Source organism: Geotrypetes seraphini, chromosome 2 (assembly GCF_902459505.1).
Source record: "Geotrypetes seraphini chromosome 2, aGeoSer1.1, whole genome shotgun sequence".
NCBI lineage: Eukaryota > Metazoa > Chordata > Amphibia > Gymnophiona > Dermophiidae > Geotrypetes > Geotrypetes seraphini.
This window is the reverse complement of record NC_047085.1, coordinates 10,740,035-10,757,372: the sequence shown is the minus strand read 5'-3', so window position 1 is coordinate 10,757,372 and position 17,338 is coordinate 10,740,035. Positions and strand designations below refer to the sequence as shown.

General features: G+C 43.7%; 1 protein-coding gene across 1 annotated transcript in view; it reads right to left on the bottom strand.

Annotated features, from left to right (window-relative positions):
- Positions 1–6,974: 6,974 nt before the first annotated feature.
- LOC117356049 overlaps positions 6,975–17,338 on the bottom strand; it is a 191,373-nt gene continuing 181,009 nt past the window's right edge. The window contains exon 18 of the mRNA XM_033935309.1: positions 6,975–9,276. Within this exon, the coding sequence (XP_033791200.1) occupies positions 8,403–9,276 (874 nt within the window). The 3' untranslated portion in view covers positions 6,975–8,402. The remainder of the gene's footprint in view (positions 9,277–17,338) is intronic.

The window sequence follows — 17,338 nt, the reverse complement described above, 5'->3', positions numbered from 1 at the left end:
ACTCAATTTAAATACATGAATTAATTTTATTTTAAATATGCAAATGTGCAAATATTTAAAACTTACAAATATATGTCCTTTCTAATAGGAATACCCCCCACGTTATATCTCAACGTCCATCTTGAATATTCCAAATTCGTTAGTCATTTATCATGTCCAAACATATATCGAATTGGCAGATCTCACAAGCAAATTTATTTATTTCGATTTTTATCCTGTCCTCCCAGTAGCTCAGAACGGTTTACAAGTAAACATTCACAATGGAGTGAATTGGACATACAAGATTATACAGTAGATTTAAATACTTGGACATACGAGACTTTACAGCAGTGTAAATATAGGGACTATACAGCAAATTAAGAACAGTTTATAAATAGTTTAGTTTAGATACAAGTTATTTGAGTATAGGCTGAGAGTGGACTATACAGAAATTTAGGCAGAAGATTAGAATGGAGAAAGAAGGGTAGAGGTGGGGTTTAAGGGGTTGGGCGTAGACTGAGGGTGACCTTTAGTTGAAGAGGAGGGTCTTTACCATTTTCCGGAATGTCATTAGTGAGTTCTGTAGTCTGAGTTGAGGGGGGGAGTTGGTTCCAGAGTTGGGGAATGAAGTGGCTGTAGAAGCGTTTGCGGGCGGTTTCTGAGAGGAGGGACCTTTCGGGGGGATTGCATAGGTGTATCTCCGTTTCTCAGCGGAGGGTGCGGGTGGGGATGTAGATGGGTAGCTTGTGTTTTATGTAGGAGGGGGTGGTAGCATAAATTATTTTGTGTGCTATTGCCAGGGCCTTGAATGCATAGCGTTGGCTAATTGGGAGCCAGTGTTCAGCGCGGAGTGCTGGGGAGATGGGATCATAGTAGTTGAGGATGTGTAGGAGGCGGATAGCTGCATTTTGGACCCGTTGGAGGCGCTTGAGATCTTTTTTGGCTATTCCATTAAATAGGGAGTTGCAGTAATCCATTCTGGAGAGGACATATGCGTAGAGGAGTTGGGCTAGGTCAGGTGTGGAGATATAGGGTTTGATCCTTCTCAGTTGGCGGAGGTAGTAGAAGGAGGTAGAGACTACTTGGGATATGTGGGTGGATAGGGACAGTTGTCTGTCTAAGGTTACTCCTAGGCTGCGTACTTGATCTGTTGCCGCTAGTAGAGTAGAGTCCCATGATAGTGTTGGGCGTGTGTATTTGGTGTTTTTTTTCCTGATCCATAAGAGTTTGGTCTTAGAGGTGTTCAGTTGTAGTTTGTTGTTTGTCATCCAGGTTTTCATGTCAGAGAGGCAGTGTTGGAGGTTAACAATTTGGGACGATCAGTTTTCGCCTAGTGGGAGGAGCAGCTGGATGTCATCGGCATAGGAGTGGATTTTAATGTTGTACTTTTTCGCTATATCAATGACAGGTCTGATGTCCAAAATCCTCTCCTTTAGCTTCTTATTATTCAGCTTGGCTCAACACAAGACTGTATTTTCGCTCCACTGGCATCCTCAGGAGCTGAAGCTGATCGGGGGTTTCCCGGGGTCCTTGTGACAGAGTGTATGAAATTCTGCCACTTCCCCGGCTGGTCACTGCTGCTCAAACTCAGAATAAACCTTAGGAAGTTCCGGCATTCCCTCTCCTGGTTAAATTGCCTCACAACCACAGCAGCACTGAGAAAGAGTCTCTCCTAAGGAAGGGATGAGGGGAGAAAAGTAGGAAATCAGAAAGTAACTCAGGGGAACTTAAAAGGCCAAGCCAGACCCAGGGGGAGAGGAGGTGTGCTAGAGAGATCCTAGGAGCTGGAGAAGCTGGTTGGAAGGGCTTGGCATTGACAGAGTTTGTAGGAGATAAGACTCTATTGCTTTTAAAAACTCTACCTTTGTTCTAGTGCCTGCTAAGACCTGGGACCAACTGCTGTCTAACTGTTTCCTACCCACAGAATAAAGACTGTTTTGGGGGGTGTCACGCCCTATGGAGAACAGGACTGATGTTTGGGAAAAAGCCTACTGTTTTCTTTTGAAGAACACAAACTTAGAGGAGCCTGTGAAGAAACAGGCTCTGCACTACTGTGGAATTAAAAAGTTTATTTTCCTTGAATGCCCAGAGTGTGGTCTGTCTGTCCATCTGTGCAACCCTTCTCCTAGGCAAGCTGCCCCACTCTATCACAGTCCTCCATATTCATAGATTCTTGACAGCATACAAGTAGGCAGAACGGTAGTCATAATACATCCATTTACCAATCAATATACATACACAGGAGGCAGTTTTAAAAATTTGCACATTTGCATGATATTTATAATAAAATTAATTAATGTACAGTGGTACCTCGGTTTACGAGTGCACCGGTTTGCGAGTGTTTTGCAAGACGAACAAAACATTCGCAAATTTGGTGCCTCGTAAACCGAGCTTGCCTCGCTGTACGAGCGCCCACCCCTGAGAACCGGCACCCTCCCCCCCGCCGCGACCTGAGGTCCCCCCAACCCACCCGAACCCTCTTCTTACTTTTCTGTAGCCTCCACAGCGGAACCGGCATCAGCATGTCCTGTGCGTGCCGGCCTGAAGATCTGCTTCCTGTGCTGGGCCTGAGAGTTCACGTCGAACGTGAACTCTCAGGCCCAGCACAGAAAGCAGATTTTCAGGCCGGCACGCACAGGACATGCTGATGCCGGTTCCGCTGCGGAGGCTACAGAAAAGTAAGAAGAGGGTTCGGGTGGGTTGGGGGGACCTCAGGTCGCGGCGGGGGGGGGGGTGCCGGATCACGGGGGGGAGGGTGCCCGTTCGCGGCGGAGGGGGGGGGCCTTCGGGGGGAGCAATGCCGGTTCTCGTGGGGGGGGGAAGGTTTGGGGTGGGAACATATCAATGCAAGTTTCCCTTACTTCCTATGGGGAAACTTGCTTTGATATACGAGCATTTTGGATTACGAGCATGCTCCTGGAACGGATTATGCTCGTAATCCAAGGTACCACTGTATTTAAATTGAGTTTTGGGTAATATTATCTTTGTTATGTATGTGTAGAATTGAAAACTGCTTGAAGCTATTAATTAGATATAGATAACCCTGTATGGTAATATATAATATAGATATCATATTACATATATAATATATAATATAGATATCACGCTGAAGCAACCTGCCCTACACTGGACATGCCCTACACCTGTGGACATGTCCAGAAATCCTCTTCTGTAATCCGCAAGGTAATGGCGGAATAAAAATGACTAATTTAATGTAATGTAATATTCAGAGTCACGTGGCTGATACAGTACAGGAAACTCACTCTCTTGGTACCCATGTGGTCCTTATCCTGTGGTGGAATAGTGTATGTGAGTATGTATGTATGTTACAATACATTTCTAGATTGCAAAACATCTCAGATTGATGCGGTATACAAAAAAAATAAGAAACTGGACAGCCCCAGCGACCTATAAAATGATCATACACTCCTTTGTTAATTCTCTAAAAATCTTACAAATAGGGTCGATTGTAATAACTTTCTGAAATGTATGTATAAGCCGGACCTTATAAATAGAGTACGTATGTGTGTGTGTGTGTGTGTGTGTGTATTGGGGATAGGGGGGGAACAATTGGAAGGCACTGTATTTGTTTTATGGCAGTGCAGTATATTTGTACTTATGTGTGAATATGGGATGAGAGAGGGATTCAGGGCTAGAAGGTGGTACTTGTATCTCTCCTGTGGTGGTACAATGTATGTTTATATAGAGGGCAGAGTAAGGTCAAAGGTAGAAGGTGTCTGTTCTGTGGTGGGACAGAGTATGTATACCTGTGTGTGTGTGTGTGTGTGGGGAGGGGGGTTGTCAGAGGTAGAATGTGCCAGGCAAAATAGTGGAAACAATTATAAAAAAATAAAATTGTGGAACACGTAGACCAGGGCTGCCCAAGTCCGGTCCTCGAGATCTACTGGCAGGCCAGGTTTTCAGGATATCCACAATGAATATGCATGAAAGAGATTTGCATACCAAGAAGGCAGTGCAGGCAAATTTCTCTCATGCATATTCATTGTGGATATCCTGAAAACCTGGCCTGCCAGTAGATCTCGAGGACCGGACTTGGGCAGCCCTGATGTAGACAAACATGATTTAATGAGACGGAGTCAGCCTGGGTTCAGCCGAGGGAGATCTTGCCTCGCCAATTTGCTTGACTTCTTTGAAGGTGTGAATAAACATGGGATAAAGGTGAGCCTGTGGATGTGGTGTATCTAGATCTCCAGAAAACTTTTGACAAAGTTCCTCAAAAAAGGCTCCTGAGAAAATTAAAGCGTCATGGGATAGGTGGCAAAGTTCAGTTGTGATTTAATTTGCAGATGACTCTAAACTATTCAAACTTGTTAAAACGCATGCAGATTGTGAAAAATTGCGGGCAGACCTTGGAAATTGGAAGACTGGGCGTCCAAGAGGCAGATGAAATTTAATGTGGACAAATGCAAATCATAGTTACCGGATGCTAGGGTCCACCTTGGGGGTTAGCACCCAAGAAAAAGATCTGGGTGTCATTGCCAACAATGCGATAAAACCATCCACCCAATGTGCGGTGTCACGCATAAAAGCAAACAAGATGCTAGGAATTATTAAAAAAGGGATGGTTAACAAGACTAAGAATATTATAATGCCTTTGTATTGTTCCATGGTGTGTTCTCATCTGTAGTATTATGTTAAATTTTGGTCACCTTATCTCATGAAAGATATAGCAGAACTAGAAAAGGTTCAAAGAAGAGCAATCAAGATGGTAAAGGGGTTGGAACTCCTCTCGTATGAGGAAAGACTAAAATAATTAGGGCTCTTCAGCTTGGAAAAGAGACGGCAGAGGGGAGATAGGATTGAAGTCTACAAAATCCTGAGTGGAGTAGAACGGGTACAAGATTTTTACTCCGTCAAAAATTACAAAGACTAGGGCACACTCGATGAAGTTACAGGGAAATACTTTTAAAACCAAGAGGAGGAAAAAATTTTTCAGTCAGAGAATAGTTAAGCTCTGGAACGCATTGCCAGAGGTTGTGGTAAGAGCAGATAGCGTAGCTGGTTTCAAGAAAGGTTTGGACAAGTTCCTGGAGGAAAAGTCCATAATCTGTTATTGAGAAAGCTATGAGGGAAGCCACTGCTTGCCTTGGATCGGTAGCATGGAATGTTGCTACTCCTTGGGTTTTGGCCAGGTACTAGTGATCTGGATTGGCCACCCTGAGGATGGGCTACTGGGCTAGATTGACCATTGGTCTGACCCAGTAAGGCCATTCTTATGGTCTTATGAAAGTGTTGTATCTGTTTTATGATAATATAGTTTATGTGTGTGATTGTATGAGGGGAGATGGATGGTGCTGTATTTGTTTTGTAATGGGACAGTGGGTGTGGGTGTGTCAGGGGTGAAAGATGTATATGTTATGAAGAGTAGTACTAGAGAATGACACGGTGGCTGTTACCGCGGCTAGCCTTGAAGTTGCGTCGCGTTGCCTGCTGGGAAAGTCTCCTCCGACGCAACTTCTTGTTTCCGGTTGCATCGGAGGAGACTTTTCTAGCAGGCAACGCGATGCAATACAGCACATAGCCTTATAGAAATTGGCAGTTTCAACAAGAGAAGAGAAGGTAAAGGAAAGGGAGGGAGGGAAATCCACAGCTGACCGGCAGGAGGGAGCTGCTGGACCGCGTGAAGGGTGCTGGGGGTGGGAGGATGGAGAGGAGAAGACGCTGAAGACGGGGCAGTCCATGGAAGATGCGAAGGAATGCAGGGCCTCATTTGGTTTCATCAGTAAGAGCAAGGAAATGGGGCCAAAATGTAAGTATAGTGAAAATGGTTAACCACACTGACAAGATCCTCAAAAGGTTAACCAACCAGGAGAAGAAAAACCTTTTGAGGATCTTTTCATCAGTAAGAGCAAGGAAATGGGGCCAAAATGTGAGGCCAAGTGCTCAGTGGTGGGATCAGCCTTGCCTCAAGGAAAAATGAAAACCTCCTCAGAATTGTGGTATGGGAGGAATTGTTGCATCCTTCCCTGTTCCCTGGAAACTCGGGTAAGGTGGGCCTCATCCCCACACTTTCTGCTTGCTTGCCTGCCCAGGGTTCCCAGGGGGGAGGGAGGTGTTCTTTCTTTGCTCCAGTGTCTGATTGAGCTAATCGCAAGGGAATCCAAGATCAGCTATCATAAGTGAACTAAGTAGGGAGGTAGATAGATATAGATAAGCCACGCGAGAGGAGCTGAAGGGTGTAGAAAGGAACAGATGGTGAAGGAGGGAAGGAAGGGTGGTGGTAGAAAGGAATAGAACAGACATTGAAAGAGGGTAGAGAGGAACAGACCCTGAAGGGAAATGTGGAAGACAGAGTAGGGAGAAGACGCTGGAAGGGAAGAAGACAGATGCCAGACTATGGGGGAGCGGAGGGAAGAAGATGGGTGCTAGACCAATTGGGGGGGGGGTGAAGGGAGAGGCACAGTAACAGAGCAAATGGAAGACGTAGAGAGAAGACACACAGTGGATGGAAGGAATTGAATGAGAAGATGTGGAAAGCAGAAACCAGACAACAAAGGTAGAAAAAAAAATTCTATTTATTTATTTATTTTTTGCTTTAGAATAAAGTAGTATATTAGTTGTGTTGATAAACATTTATAAACAAAGCCCTGCCAGCTGAACATCTCTTTCTCTAGTTCAGCAGCCAGAACTTTGATTTATAAGGAAGGAATAAGCTAAATATTGCAGTACTAAGGCTTATATGGATGCTGTGGGGATGATGACGGGGTGGTGAAGGGGACGGTGAGCCAGGTACGCCCCGGGGCGGTGACGGGGACAGATTTTTTTCCCCATGTCATTCTCTAAGTAGTACATGTGGTATGGGGAAGGGATCAGGGAATAAAAGCTTCTGTACCTCTTCTATGTTGGGATGATGTTTCTACGTTATGATGTTATGTGTGGTCTTATCTCCTGCCAAATCCTCAGTATGTTGAGTTGAAGGCAGGTTACAATCAGTAGTAATTATCATTCTGTAGAAGTCAAAAGTAGTCTCAAAATCTTTTTATTTATTGATTTGGTTCATTTTGTATCCGCAATGAGCTCAGAATGACTTATAATGCACAGACAAACAGGTTAAATTTACATATATACAGTACAGATTGAAAATCTTAGGTATACATTTGGTCATCTTAGATTGTTCTCTAGGTTTACATAATAGAGTTAGCATACAGAGGAAGAATACACAGAGAGGATCCATTTCATTGCAATGGCTAAAAGGGTGTGGGATAAGGAATAATAATATTTAAATCACTGCTCCTGTTGCACATGCTGGCAAGTACACAAGCACACCTTGTTGCAGGTTTCCGGGTCTCGCTGCGTCTTTGTCAGGTAGAAACCGACACTTCAGCCATCATGCTGTGGCTCCACGGGAAGAACATATCTAAACCCACCAGAGACTTTTCCATTCTATGGACTTTCACAACAAAACCCAAATTTCTGACCAACTGACTTTCCTGCCAAAATTCAGATTGGTGGACTACCCTGTTTCCAGTCAGGTCAGTGACCCCACTATTTCCAAAGTCACACTGCAAACTTCAGAGAGACCCTGAAGAAAGCTACAGCATGGTGGCTGAAACGTTGGTTTCTACCTGACAAAGATGCAGCGAGACCCGGAAACCCTGAGAGACCATCTTACCCAGCTCTACGGGGAGAACATCTTTAAACCTACCAGAGACTTTTCCATTCTATGGACTTTCACAACAAAACTCAAATTTCTGACCAACTGACTTTCCCACCAAAATTCAGATTGGTGGACTGCTCTGTTTCCAGTCAGGTCAGTGACCCCACTATTTCCAAAGTCACACTGCAGACTTCAGAGAGACCCTGAAGAAAGCCACAGCATGGTGGCTGAAACGTTGGTTTCTACCTGACAAAGACGCAGCGAGACCCGGAAACCTGCAACAAGCACAATGCCAGCTGCGGAAACCCTGAGAGAACACACCTGTAAGTTCTTACAAATATTTTTGAAGAAGCTCTAAATGGTAAAATACAGGGGGAATTGAGCACATCCTAACCAGAATATCTAATTCTCCTCTGAACTCCCATTCTAAAATGAGCCTTCACATCTGGTAGATTGTTCCATTCCTTGGATCTGATAATTGCTCATTTTCTGTATGGTTTGATCAGCCAGTAAGGTGTCAAACTGGTTTCTTGATAAAATCACATTTTTGCCAATTTTCAAAGCTCTCTCACAAAGGAGATCCAAATCTCTGTCCCTACAGCGCACCTGACTTGTATTTGCATGGTTGACCATTAGCCCATTTCTCATTATTTCCATAGACAAAGAAACAGCAGTGATAAGATAGTAGACTAGAGTGAGGCAAAGACTTGTAGACTAGGCAGAACCTCAAACCTGACAAAATCTGAAAAAGCATGCAATACATTTTTTGTTATCATTCAAAGCCCTTAAAATGTTAACAGGCCATTCATTTTGGTATGCCTGTAAAGTTATACTTGACTTCTTTCAGTTTTCTGCAGAGTTTCTGAAGGCCCACTGATTCTTGCAGTACTTCTGCTGTCCCTGGCCCTTGCACTGAAAGCCTTCTCAAACAGTGATGGTAAAACGACGACACACGTTTCAGGACCCTGGACAGGTCCAAAGTTGAATAGATTTCTATGGAAACCACAGGCATGTCTGGTTGAAGAATACCTAATATATGGTAGATTGGAATGTCCACAGGAAAATGGAGATGAACTTGTAGATCTGGGAGTGAGTCTCTTAGATCCTTCCAGACATTGTTGGAGATGATTCCACAGTCAGGTGCAGGACTATCATAGAAAACCTGCAGGAGCTGAAGGGGAGCTCGGAGTTTTTCCAGAAATGCCTCTCCAACTATATCAGATAAGGAATGCCCCCAAACTGCTAGGTGCCTCAGCCTCCTACATGACCTCAGGATAGAGAGAAGATTATTTGGTTGGAGTCTGATTACTGGATGCTTGTTGGCAATCAACAATTTTTCCAAGCTGGGATTGTATCTAGCCAGTGACATGAAAACGGAGTCTTCAAACTGCCCGGAGATGTTGGTAAAGTCCACCTCAGTGAGTCCTGCATGGGCAATGGGTGCAGCCCCAAACAGACCTTTTAGATTCTTTTGAAGGTCTTCTAGATGCACACAAAATCCAGCCAGAGTTAGCCTCTGAAGCCTAGAATATCTTGAATGACACAGTTGGCCAACAATAGAGGACACCAGTCCATGACAATGCCATTCTGTACAGTCAAATTTGATTCTTGCAGATTCTATGAAGTGACCGTAATGTTTAAACATCAGGATCCAAGTGTTACTTGATTCAGGTTTAACCCTAGATAGGGAAAGAACAGGGTAAACATTATAGAGTTCATATATTGAGTACTGATCTTGTTAGAGTAGCTGATGAATTTCTGGAAGCATGGGGAAAAGCCTGGTGAGACATCAGTAATGTACATTAGGGGTGGCCATTATTATTGTCCGTGTCTCAACCCTTTAACTGCCACATTTATGAACAAAGATATTAAGTGGGCAATTACTGTGTTTCCCCGAAAATAAGACCTACCCATGATTTTTGGGGTAGGTCTTAATATAAGCCCTACCCCTGAAAATAAGCCCTATTTGCCGGCGGCAGCAGCACTCCTCCCGCAACCCTTCCATCTCGCCCACCCATCCGAAACCTGACCGCGAGACCGAAATACAGTACCTTACTTATAACAAACCGCATCATCGGCAGCACAGGCCCCATCGCGACTTTCTCATGCCCGGGCTTTCCTCTGTTGCGTTGCTGATGATGTCATCAGCAACGCAGCAGAGAAACACCCAGGCATGAGAAAGCCATGATGGGACCTGTGCTGCCGACGATGCGATTTGTTATAAGGTACTGTATTTCAGTCTCATGGTCGGGATTCGGATGGGTGGGAGAGATGAAAGAGTCAGCAGGGATATAAGCTGCAAGGGTTCTGCTGCACAAGGGATGGGAAGGAGGAAGGGATAGAAGCTGCAACGGATCTGCCGCACAAGGGAAGGGGGGAGGGATAGAAAGATACTGCACAGGAGAATGGGAGGGGGAGGGATAGGAAGGGTGAGGGGGGAGGGATGGAAAGGGTGAGAGGGGAGGAAAAATGCTGCACATGTTGGGGAGACAAAGGAAATAGGAAGAATTGGGGTGGAGGAGAGGAAGGGAGATATAATCATTGTACATGAAAAAAATAAGACCTCCCTGAAATAAGACCTAGTGCGTTTTTTGGGCTCAAAATTAGTATAGAAACATAGAAACATAGAAAAAAGCGGCAGAAAAGGGCTATAGCCCACCAAGTCTGCCCATTCCAGGTTTCCCCCCCTCTGAATTTACTCCCTTAAAGATCCCATGTGAGTATCCCATTTTTTCTTAAAATCCGTCACGCTGCTGGCCTTTATCACCTGGAGTGGGAGTCTGTTCCAATGATCCACCACTCTTTCGGTGAAGAAGTACTTCCTGGAGTCGCCATGAAACTTCCCTCCCCTGATTTTCAGCGGATGCCCTCTGGTGGTCGAGGGTCCCACAAGCCCGAAGATATCATCTTCTGACTCGATGCGTCCCGTGATGTACTTATACGTTTCAATCATATCTCCCCGTTCTCTTCTTTCCTCAAGTGAGTACAGCCGCAATTTCTTTAGTCTTTCTTCATACGTGAGATCCTTGAGCCCCATGACCATCCTGGTGGCCATTCTCTGAACCGACTCGATCCTCAGCACGTCCTTTCGGTAGTGTGGTCTCCAAAACTGAACACAGTACTCTAAGTGAGGCCTCACCATGGCTCTGTACAACGGCATCATAACTTCAGGTCTCCTGCTGACGAAACTTCTGCGGATACACCCCATCATTTGTCTTGCCCTGGAGGAAGCCTTGTCCACTTGAATGGCAACTTTCATGTCCTCGCTAATGATCACTCCTAGATCGCGTTCCTCCGTGGTCCTAACCAAGGTCTCACCATTTAGTACATAAGTTCGACGTGGGTTTCTCTTGCCCAAGTACATTATCTTACATTTTTTAGCATTGAAGCCCAGCTGCCAAGTATTTGACCATTGCTCCAGCAGCAGTAGGTTGTGTGTCATAGTATTAGGTAATAAGCATCTGCCTACTATATTGCAAAGTTTGGCGTCGTCAGCGAACAGTGATACCCTTCCTCTAAGTCCTTGCGTCATATCTCTTATGAATAAGTTGAATAGAATCGGGCCCAGGACCGATCCCTGCGGCACTCCACTGATCACGTCCGACGCTTCGGATGGGGTACCGTTCACCACCACCTTCTGAAGTCTACCGCTCAGCCAATCCCCAACCCATGTAGTTAGAATGTCTCCTAATCCTATCGATTTCAGCTTGTTCAGTAATCTTCGATGAGGGACGCTATCAAATGCTTTACTGAAGTCTAAATATACCACGTCCAGTGACTCTCCGGCGTCCAGTTGTCTAGTAACCCAGTCAAAAAAGCTAATCAGATTAGATTGGCAGGATCTACCCTGGGTGAACCCGTGTTGGTGTGGATCACGGAGTTTTTCTTCATCCAGGATTGTGTCAATATGCTGTTTGATCAGTGTTTCCATGAGTTTACACACTATAGACGTGAGACTCACTGGTCTGTAGTTTGCTGTCTCTGTCCTGCAGCCCTTTTTGTGGAGTGGGATTACATTGGCGGTTTTCCAGTCCAAGGGGACCCTTCCTGTGCTTAGGGAAAGATTGAAAAGAACAGATAATGGTTCTGCCAGGACTTCCCTTAACTCCCTGAGCATTCTGGGGTGTAGGTTATCCGGTCCCATGGCTTTGTTTACTTTGAGTCTTGATAGTTCGTTGTAGACACTACTGGGCGTAAATTTGAAATCTTGAAACGGGTCTTTCCGGTTATCTCCCGTCTGAAGTTGTGGACCAGCTCCCGGCGCTTCGCGGGTGAACACTGAACAGAAGTATTGGTTTAGTAATTCTGCCTTCTCAGAGTCTGATTCAGCAAAGTTACCGTCCGATTGCTTCAAGCGTACTATCCCATCTTTGTTTCTTTTCCTGTCCCTGATATAGCTGAAGAAAGATTTATCCCCTTTCGTGATTTTCCGTGCTAGATCTTCCTCCATTCGGAGTTTGGCCTCTATGCTTTTTTGACAGCTTTGGATCTGTCTAGATAGTCCTCTTTTGCCCCCTCTCTGCCTAAGTGTTTGTAGGCGATAAATGCGTCTTTTTTCTGTTTAACTAGGTCTGAAATTTCTTTACTGAACCATTGGGGTCTTTTGTTTCTCCTGCGTTTACTTACTGTCTTTATGTATCGGTCTGTTGCTTCATGTAGTATGGACTTCAGAGACGACCACATATCCTCCACATTGTCAGTTTGTGCTTGTTTATGTAGTTCCTGATGGACGAAATCTGCCATGCGGTTGAAGTCTGTGCCTCTAAATTTGAGAACCCTTGTTGCTGTGTTTGTTTTTGAGAATCCTTTCTTGAGGTTGAGCCATACCATATTATGGTCGCTGGAGGCCAGTGTGTCTCCTACTGAGACTTCCGTGACGCTATCTCCGTTGGTGAGGACTAGGTCTAGTAACGCCTAGTCCCTGGTGGGCTCCAATACCAATTGCTTGAGACGTGCACCCTTTATGGAGTTTAATATTTTTCTGGTGCTACCCGTAGTCGCGGAGAGTGTGTTCCAATCTGCATCTGGCATGTTGAAGTCTCCTAGCATTACTGAGTCCCCGCGCAGTGTGATGTTCTCTATGTCCTCGATTAATTCCATGTCTTTGTCCTCCTGTTGCCTGGAAGGTCTATATATCACACCAAGGTATATGACAGTGTCTTATTTTGGGGGAAACACGCTATATAACTGGGCACTTCCATTTGGGTACCTCATGATAGGAGCCTATTCGATAATAGAATTTAGAAACCTAGAGTCTGTTATAGAATATTACTGTAACACAGTATTGGTGAATCTAACATCTAGGCATTGGTACTTATTTGAACCATAGAGCTGTGTAAGTGCTGGTGTCTAGATGCAGCATGGGTTAGAGGTATTTAATACATCTTAACAGTAGCCCACATTGATAGCGCGTGCATGTTCATCTATGGATGCGTTAGCGTTTAGCACGTGCTAATCGGTTACCATACCTTAGTAAAAGTACTGGCCTTAGTTCAATTTTTAATATTATTTTCTGATTCTAGATCCTTTGTATTCATCCCACGCTTCTTTGAACTCCGTCACCATTTTCCTCTCTACCACCTCTCTCAGGAGCGCATTCCAGGCATCCACCACCCTCTCCGTAAAGTAGAATTTCCTAACATTGCCCCTGAATCTACCACCCCTCAACCTCAAATTATGTCCTCTGGTTTTACCATTTTCCTTTCTCTGGAAAAGATTTTGTTCTACGTTAATACCCTTCAAGTATTTGAACGTCTGAATCATATCTCCCCTGTCTCTCCTTTCCTCTAGGGTATACATATTCAGGGCTTCCAGTCTCTCCTCATACGTCTTCTGGCGCAAGCCTCCTATCATTTTCGTCGCCCTCCTCTGGACCGCCTCAAGTCTTCTTACGTCCTTCACCAGATACGGTCTCCAAAACTGAACACAATACTCCAAGTGGTGCCTCACCAACGACCTGTACAGGGGCATCAACACCTTCTTCCTTCTACTGGCTACGCCTCTCTTTATACAGCCCAGGATCCTTGTTGCACTGTTTTTTTGCCTTTAGATCTTCTAGAGGCATTTCTTTTTCCTTTAAGGGGCAGGGTTATCAATGTGAGCTACCATTAAGACATGTTATTTTGCTGTTAACCCAAGTTATTAGTAACTAGGTATCATTGCATATAATGGAACCTATGTTAAAATAGCACACCTCAGTGGCACAATAATGTTTTAACACAGTGGTCTCAAACTTGCGGCCCGGGGACCACATGTGACCTGCTAGATATGTTTGTCATAATCACAAAAGTAAAATAAAAGAGTTTCTTGATCATATGTCTCTTTAGCTATATATGACAATATTATAATTGTTTATTGTTTGTTTATTGTTTATTTAGTTTTTGATTAAACGCTTTTTCGATTCTACAAAGCATTGTACAGAGTATAAAATAACATTTCAACAAAACGAAAAAAAAAATGTAGCAATTAAGACATACTTTCTATAAACTACGAGACTGACAACAATACGTACTAGGTTATTATGGACTGACAAACAATGGACACAAAGAACATAACAACATAAGAATTTGCCGCTGCTGGGTCAGACCAGTGGTCCATCCTGCCCAGCAGTCCGCTCATGCGGTGGCCCCTAGGTCAAGACCAGTGCTCCAAATTAGTCCAGTCTCACCAGTTTAGCATGAACTTGTCCAACTTTGTCTTGAATCCCTGGAGGTTGTTTTCCCCTATAACAGCCTCCAGAAGAGCGTTCCAGTTTTCTACCACTCTCTGGGTGAAGAAGAACTTCCTTACGTTTGTACGGAATCTATCCCCTTTCAACTTTAGAGAGTGCCCTCTCGTTCTCCCTACCTTACAGAGGGTGAACAAACCTGTCTTTATCTGCTAAGTCTATTCCCTTCAGTATCTTGAATATTTCTATTATGTCCCCTCTTAGTCTCCTCTTTTCAAGGGAGAAGAGGCTCAGTATCTCCAATCTCTCGCTGTCCGGCAACTCCTCCAGCCAAAAAGGAAAGATTTATAAACTATAAAGAATTTTACCTCATGCAAAATTGTCATTTCTTTAATAAGCCATTAACTATTTTTTCTGAGGCCCTCCAAGTACCTACAAATCCAAAATGGGATCTTTTCCAGATAAGCCCCGCCACTAATGGAAAAAGTGCACGCGCCGAAAGTTAAGCCCCGCCACCTTTTGCCAGCGCACGCAACCTTAACCAGTGAAGTTCTCAGCACAACGCCGATGTGTATAAAGTAAAGTGGGGGGGTTCCCCCCCACGCCCCCCCGTCGGAGCACCCAAAAAAAGATTATAAAAAAGAGGATATGAAACTTAACATTATCAAAAATAGGATAAACTGTCGGCCATTTTTTTAAGGGCTCCGACGGGGGAGCGATCGCGCCTCTTTTTTATAATCTCTTTTGGGTGGCGGGGGTTAACTTTTTGGCGGGGCTTAACTGGAAAAGATTCCAAAAATGTGGCCCTAGTTTGAGTTTGAGACCACTGTCTTAACAGAAGCCCAGGTATCTGATCACTTCCCCTCTTACTGTGAAGAATTTCAGTCTCTGGTAACCAGAGCCGAGATTGTGACGTCGTAATGACTCATTCCACCAATTCTCTCAAGAAGCTCCTTTCATGTATTCAGCTATTCTCTACCCATAGAACTCCACTTAATATGTTAGTACCAAAGCATTCAGGTACTCACTATCCATAGAACTCCAAATAATACGCAAGTTTCCCTTTTAGATTATTGTTTAATATTTAGACTCACTGTATGGTATTGTATTTAGACTCATAGTAATGTATTGTATTGTATTGTATTGAGACCCATTGTTCGGTATTGTAAGTAGACTTATTGTATTGTATTAAGACCTTTGTTATTCGCTGAATGTCCAGCCTTCTTTACAATGTAAACCGCCTAGAAGTCGCCCGACTATGGCGGTATAGAAAAATAAAGTTATTATTATTATTATTATGCCTAAGATACAACCTCATCAGTGATGTCACAATGGCTGGATTGCCCTATACATATCTCACTAATATTACACAGAGCAGTGTTTCCCTTTCTAGAGATGCGTCTTTATTTTTTAATTAAGGGTTATATTATCAATGTGGTCTACCATTAATATATATTATTTTATTGGTTATTAGTAACTAAGGGCTCCTTTTACTAAGGTACGCTAGTGTTTTTAGCGCACACAGGAAATTACCGCGCGCTACGCTTCTAGAACTAACGCCAGCTCAGTGCTGGCATTAAGGTCTAGCACACAATGTAGCACGCGCTATTCCACACGTTAAAGCCCGAACGCGGCTTAGTAAAAGGAGCCCTAGGTCTCATTGCACAGAACGGGACTTGGGCCAAATGAATAATAATAATAACTTTATTCTTCTATACCGCCAATAATCGTGCGACTTCTAGGCGGTACACATTGAAGAGAGCTGGACAAACAGCGAGTTACAGTATGGAAATAGTCAGTGGAATTACAGTGAATGCAGAGAAATTACAATTAACAGTTTGTTAAGAATTTCAGAGGGGACATGTTAGAAATAATAGAATTGCATTTAGTGTTTGGTGTGGTTACTGTTTAGGTGATAAATGTCGAATAAGGCAGTTTTTATGACTTTTCTAAAAGCGTCGTAGGTCAGTCTAGCTCCATTGATGTAGTTTGCACATCTTCATTTTAACCCTTACTGATAACTAGACCCTGTCACAAACCCTCCGCAGCGCAGGGCTGTCGTGTGACAAACACAGGGATTCTGGCGTGTCCCCTCTAACCCGGGGTACCTTCAGGACTTTTCAGGTGGCTCTAGGCGACCGCCTAGGCCTATGAGAGACAAGGCAAGCAAAGAGTTTCCAAATATCGCCCGTGAAACCAAGTTCTTCAACTAGGAATATGATGTTTATTCTGACCAGGAGGTCAAAAAGATGTAACATAAAATAAAGAACACTTTTGCATGTTTTCCAAAATAAAGTTAATTGCAAACATAAAGCTTTAACAAAACAACAACTTCCTGGTAGTTGGTTATTCCTGGAATCACGTGCTCTGTCTCAGGATTGCTTTACACTGGTGTTCACTCATAATTCAAACTTTCTCTCAGCATTAGTATCAGAGGCATGTAACAGCAGATTTCAGCAGCCAAATAAAGTTTGAAATAAACCTTTGCTGTAAATCCAAATTAAACCAAAACTCTTTAGGCAATATAGCTACAGCACACTCTTGCAAACAGTTCAGCTTTTCCCTCAGCTCCCTCATGCAGGCAAAACAAACAGCTGATAGAGATAAGCTAATTAGCTCCTCAGGAATAATAATAATAATAATAATAATAACAGTTTATATACCGCAATACCGTGAAGTTCTATGCGGTTTACAAAGATTAAGCAAAGGTACAAAACAGGAGCCACGGCAGGATTTCCAAAGTTCAAAACACCAACTTAAATGTTCTAACTTGAGCTTCTTGTTCCCAAACTTGACTTTAAATCAATCCAATAGTTTAGGATTCCGGTAAGTATTATTCTTAACCCAAAAATACTCATAAAGCCCAAACATATCTCACATTCTTCAGGCTTGGTTTGCACAGAAGGAAAACATAGGCAAAAGGAAAAATAAACACAAACCACTAATTGTTTCCCAGTTACTCACTTCCTTCATTCAGTGTCCATACATTCTGTCTGGCTCTCTAGCATAGGGCCAGCTACTTGTACCTCCATACTTTCCACATGATCTGGAATCTGGAAGTTTGAAGTGGGAAG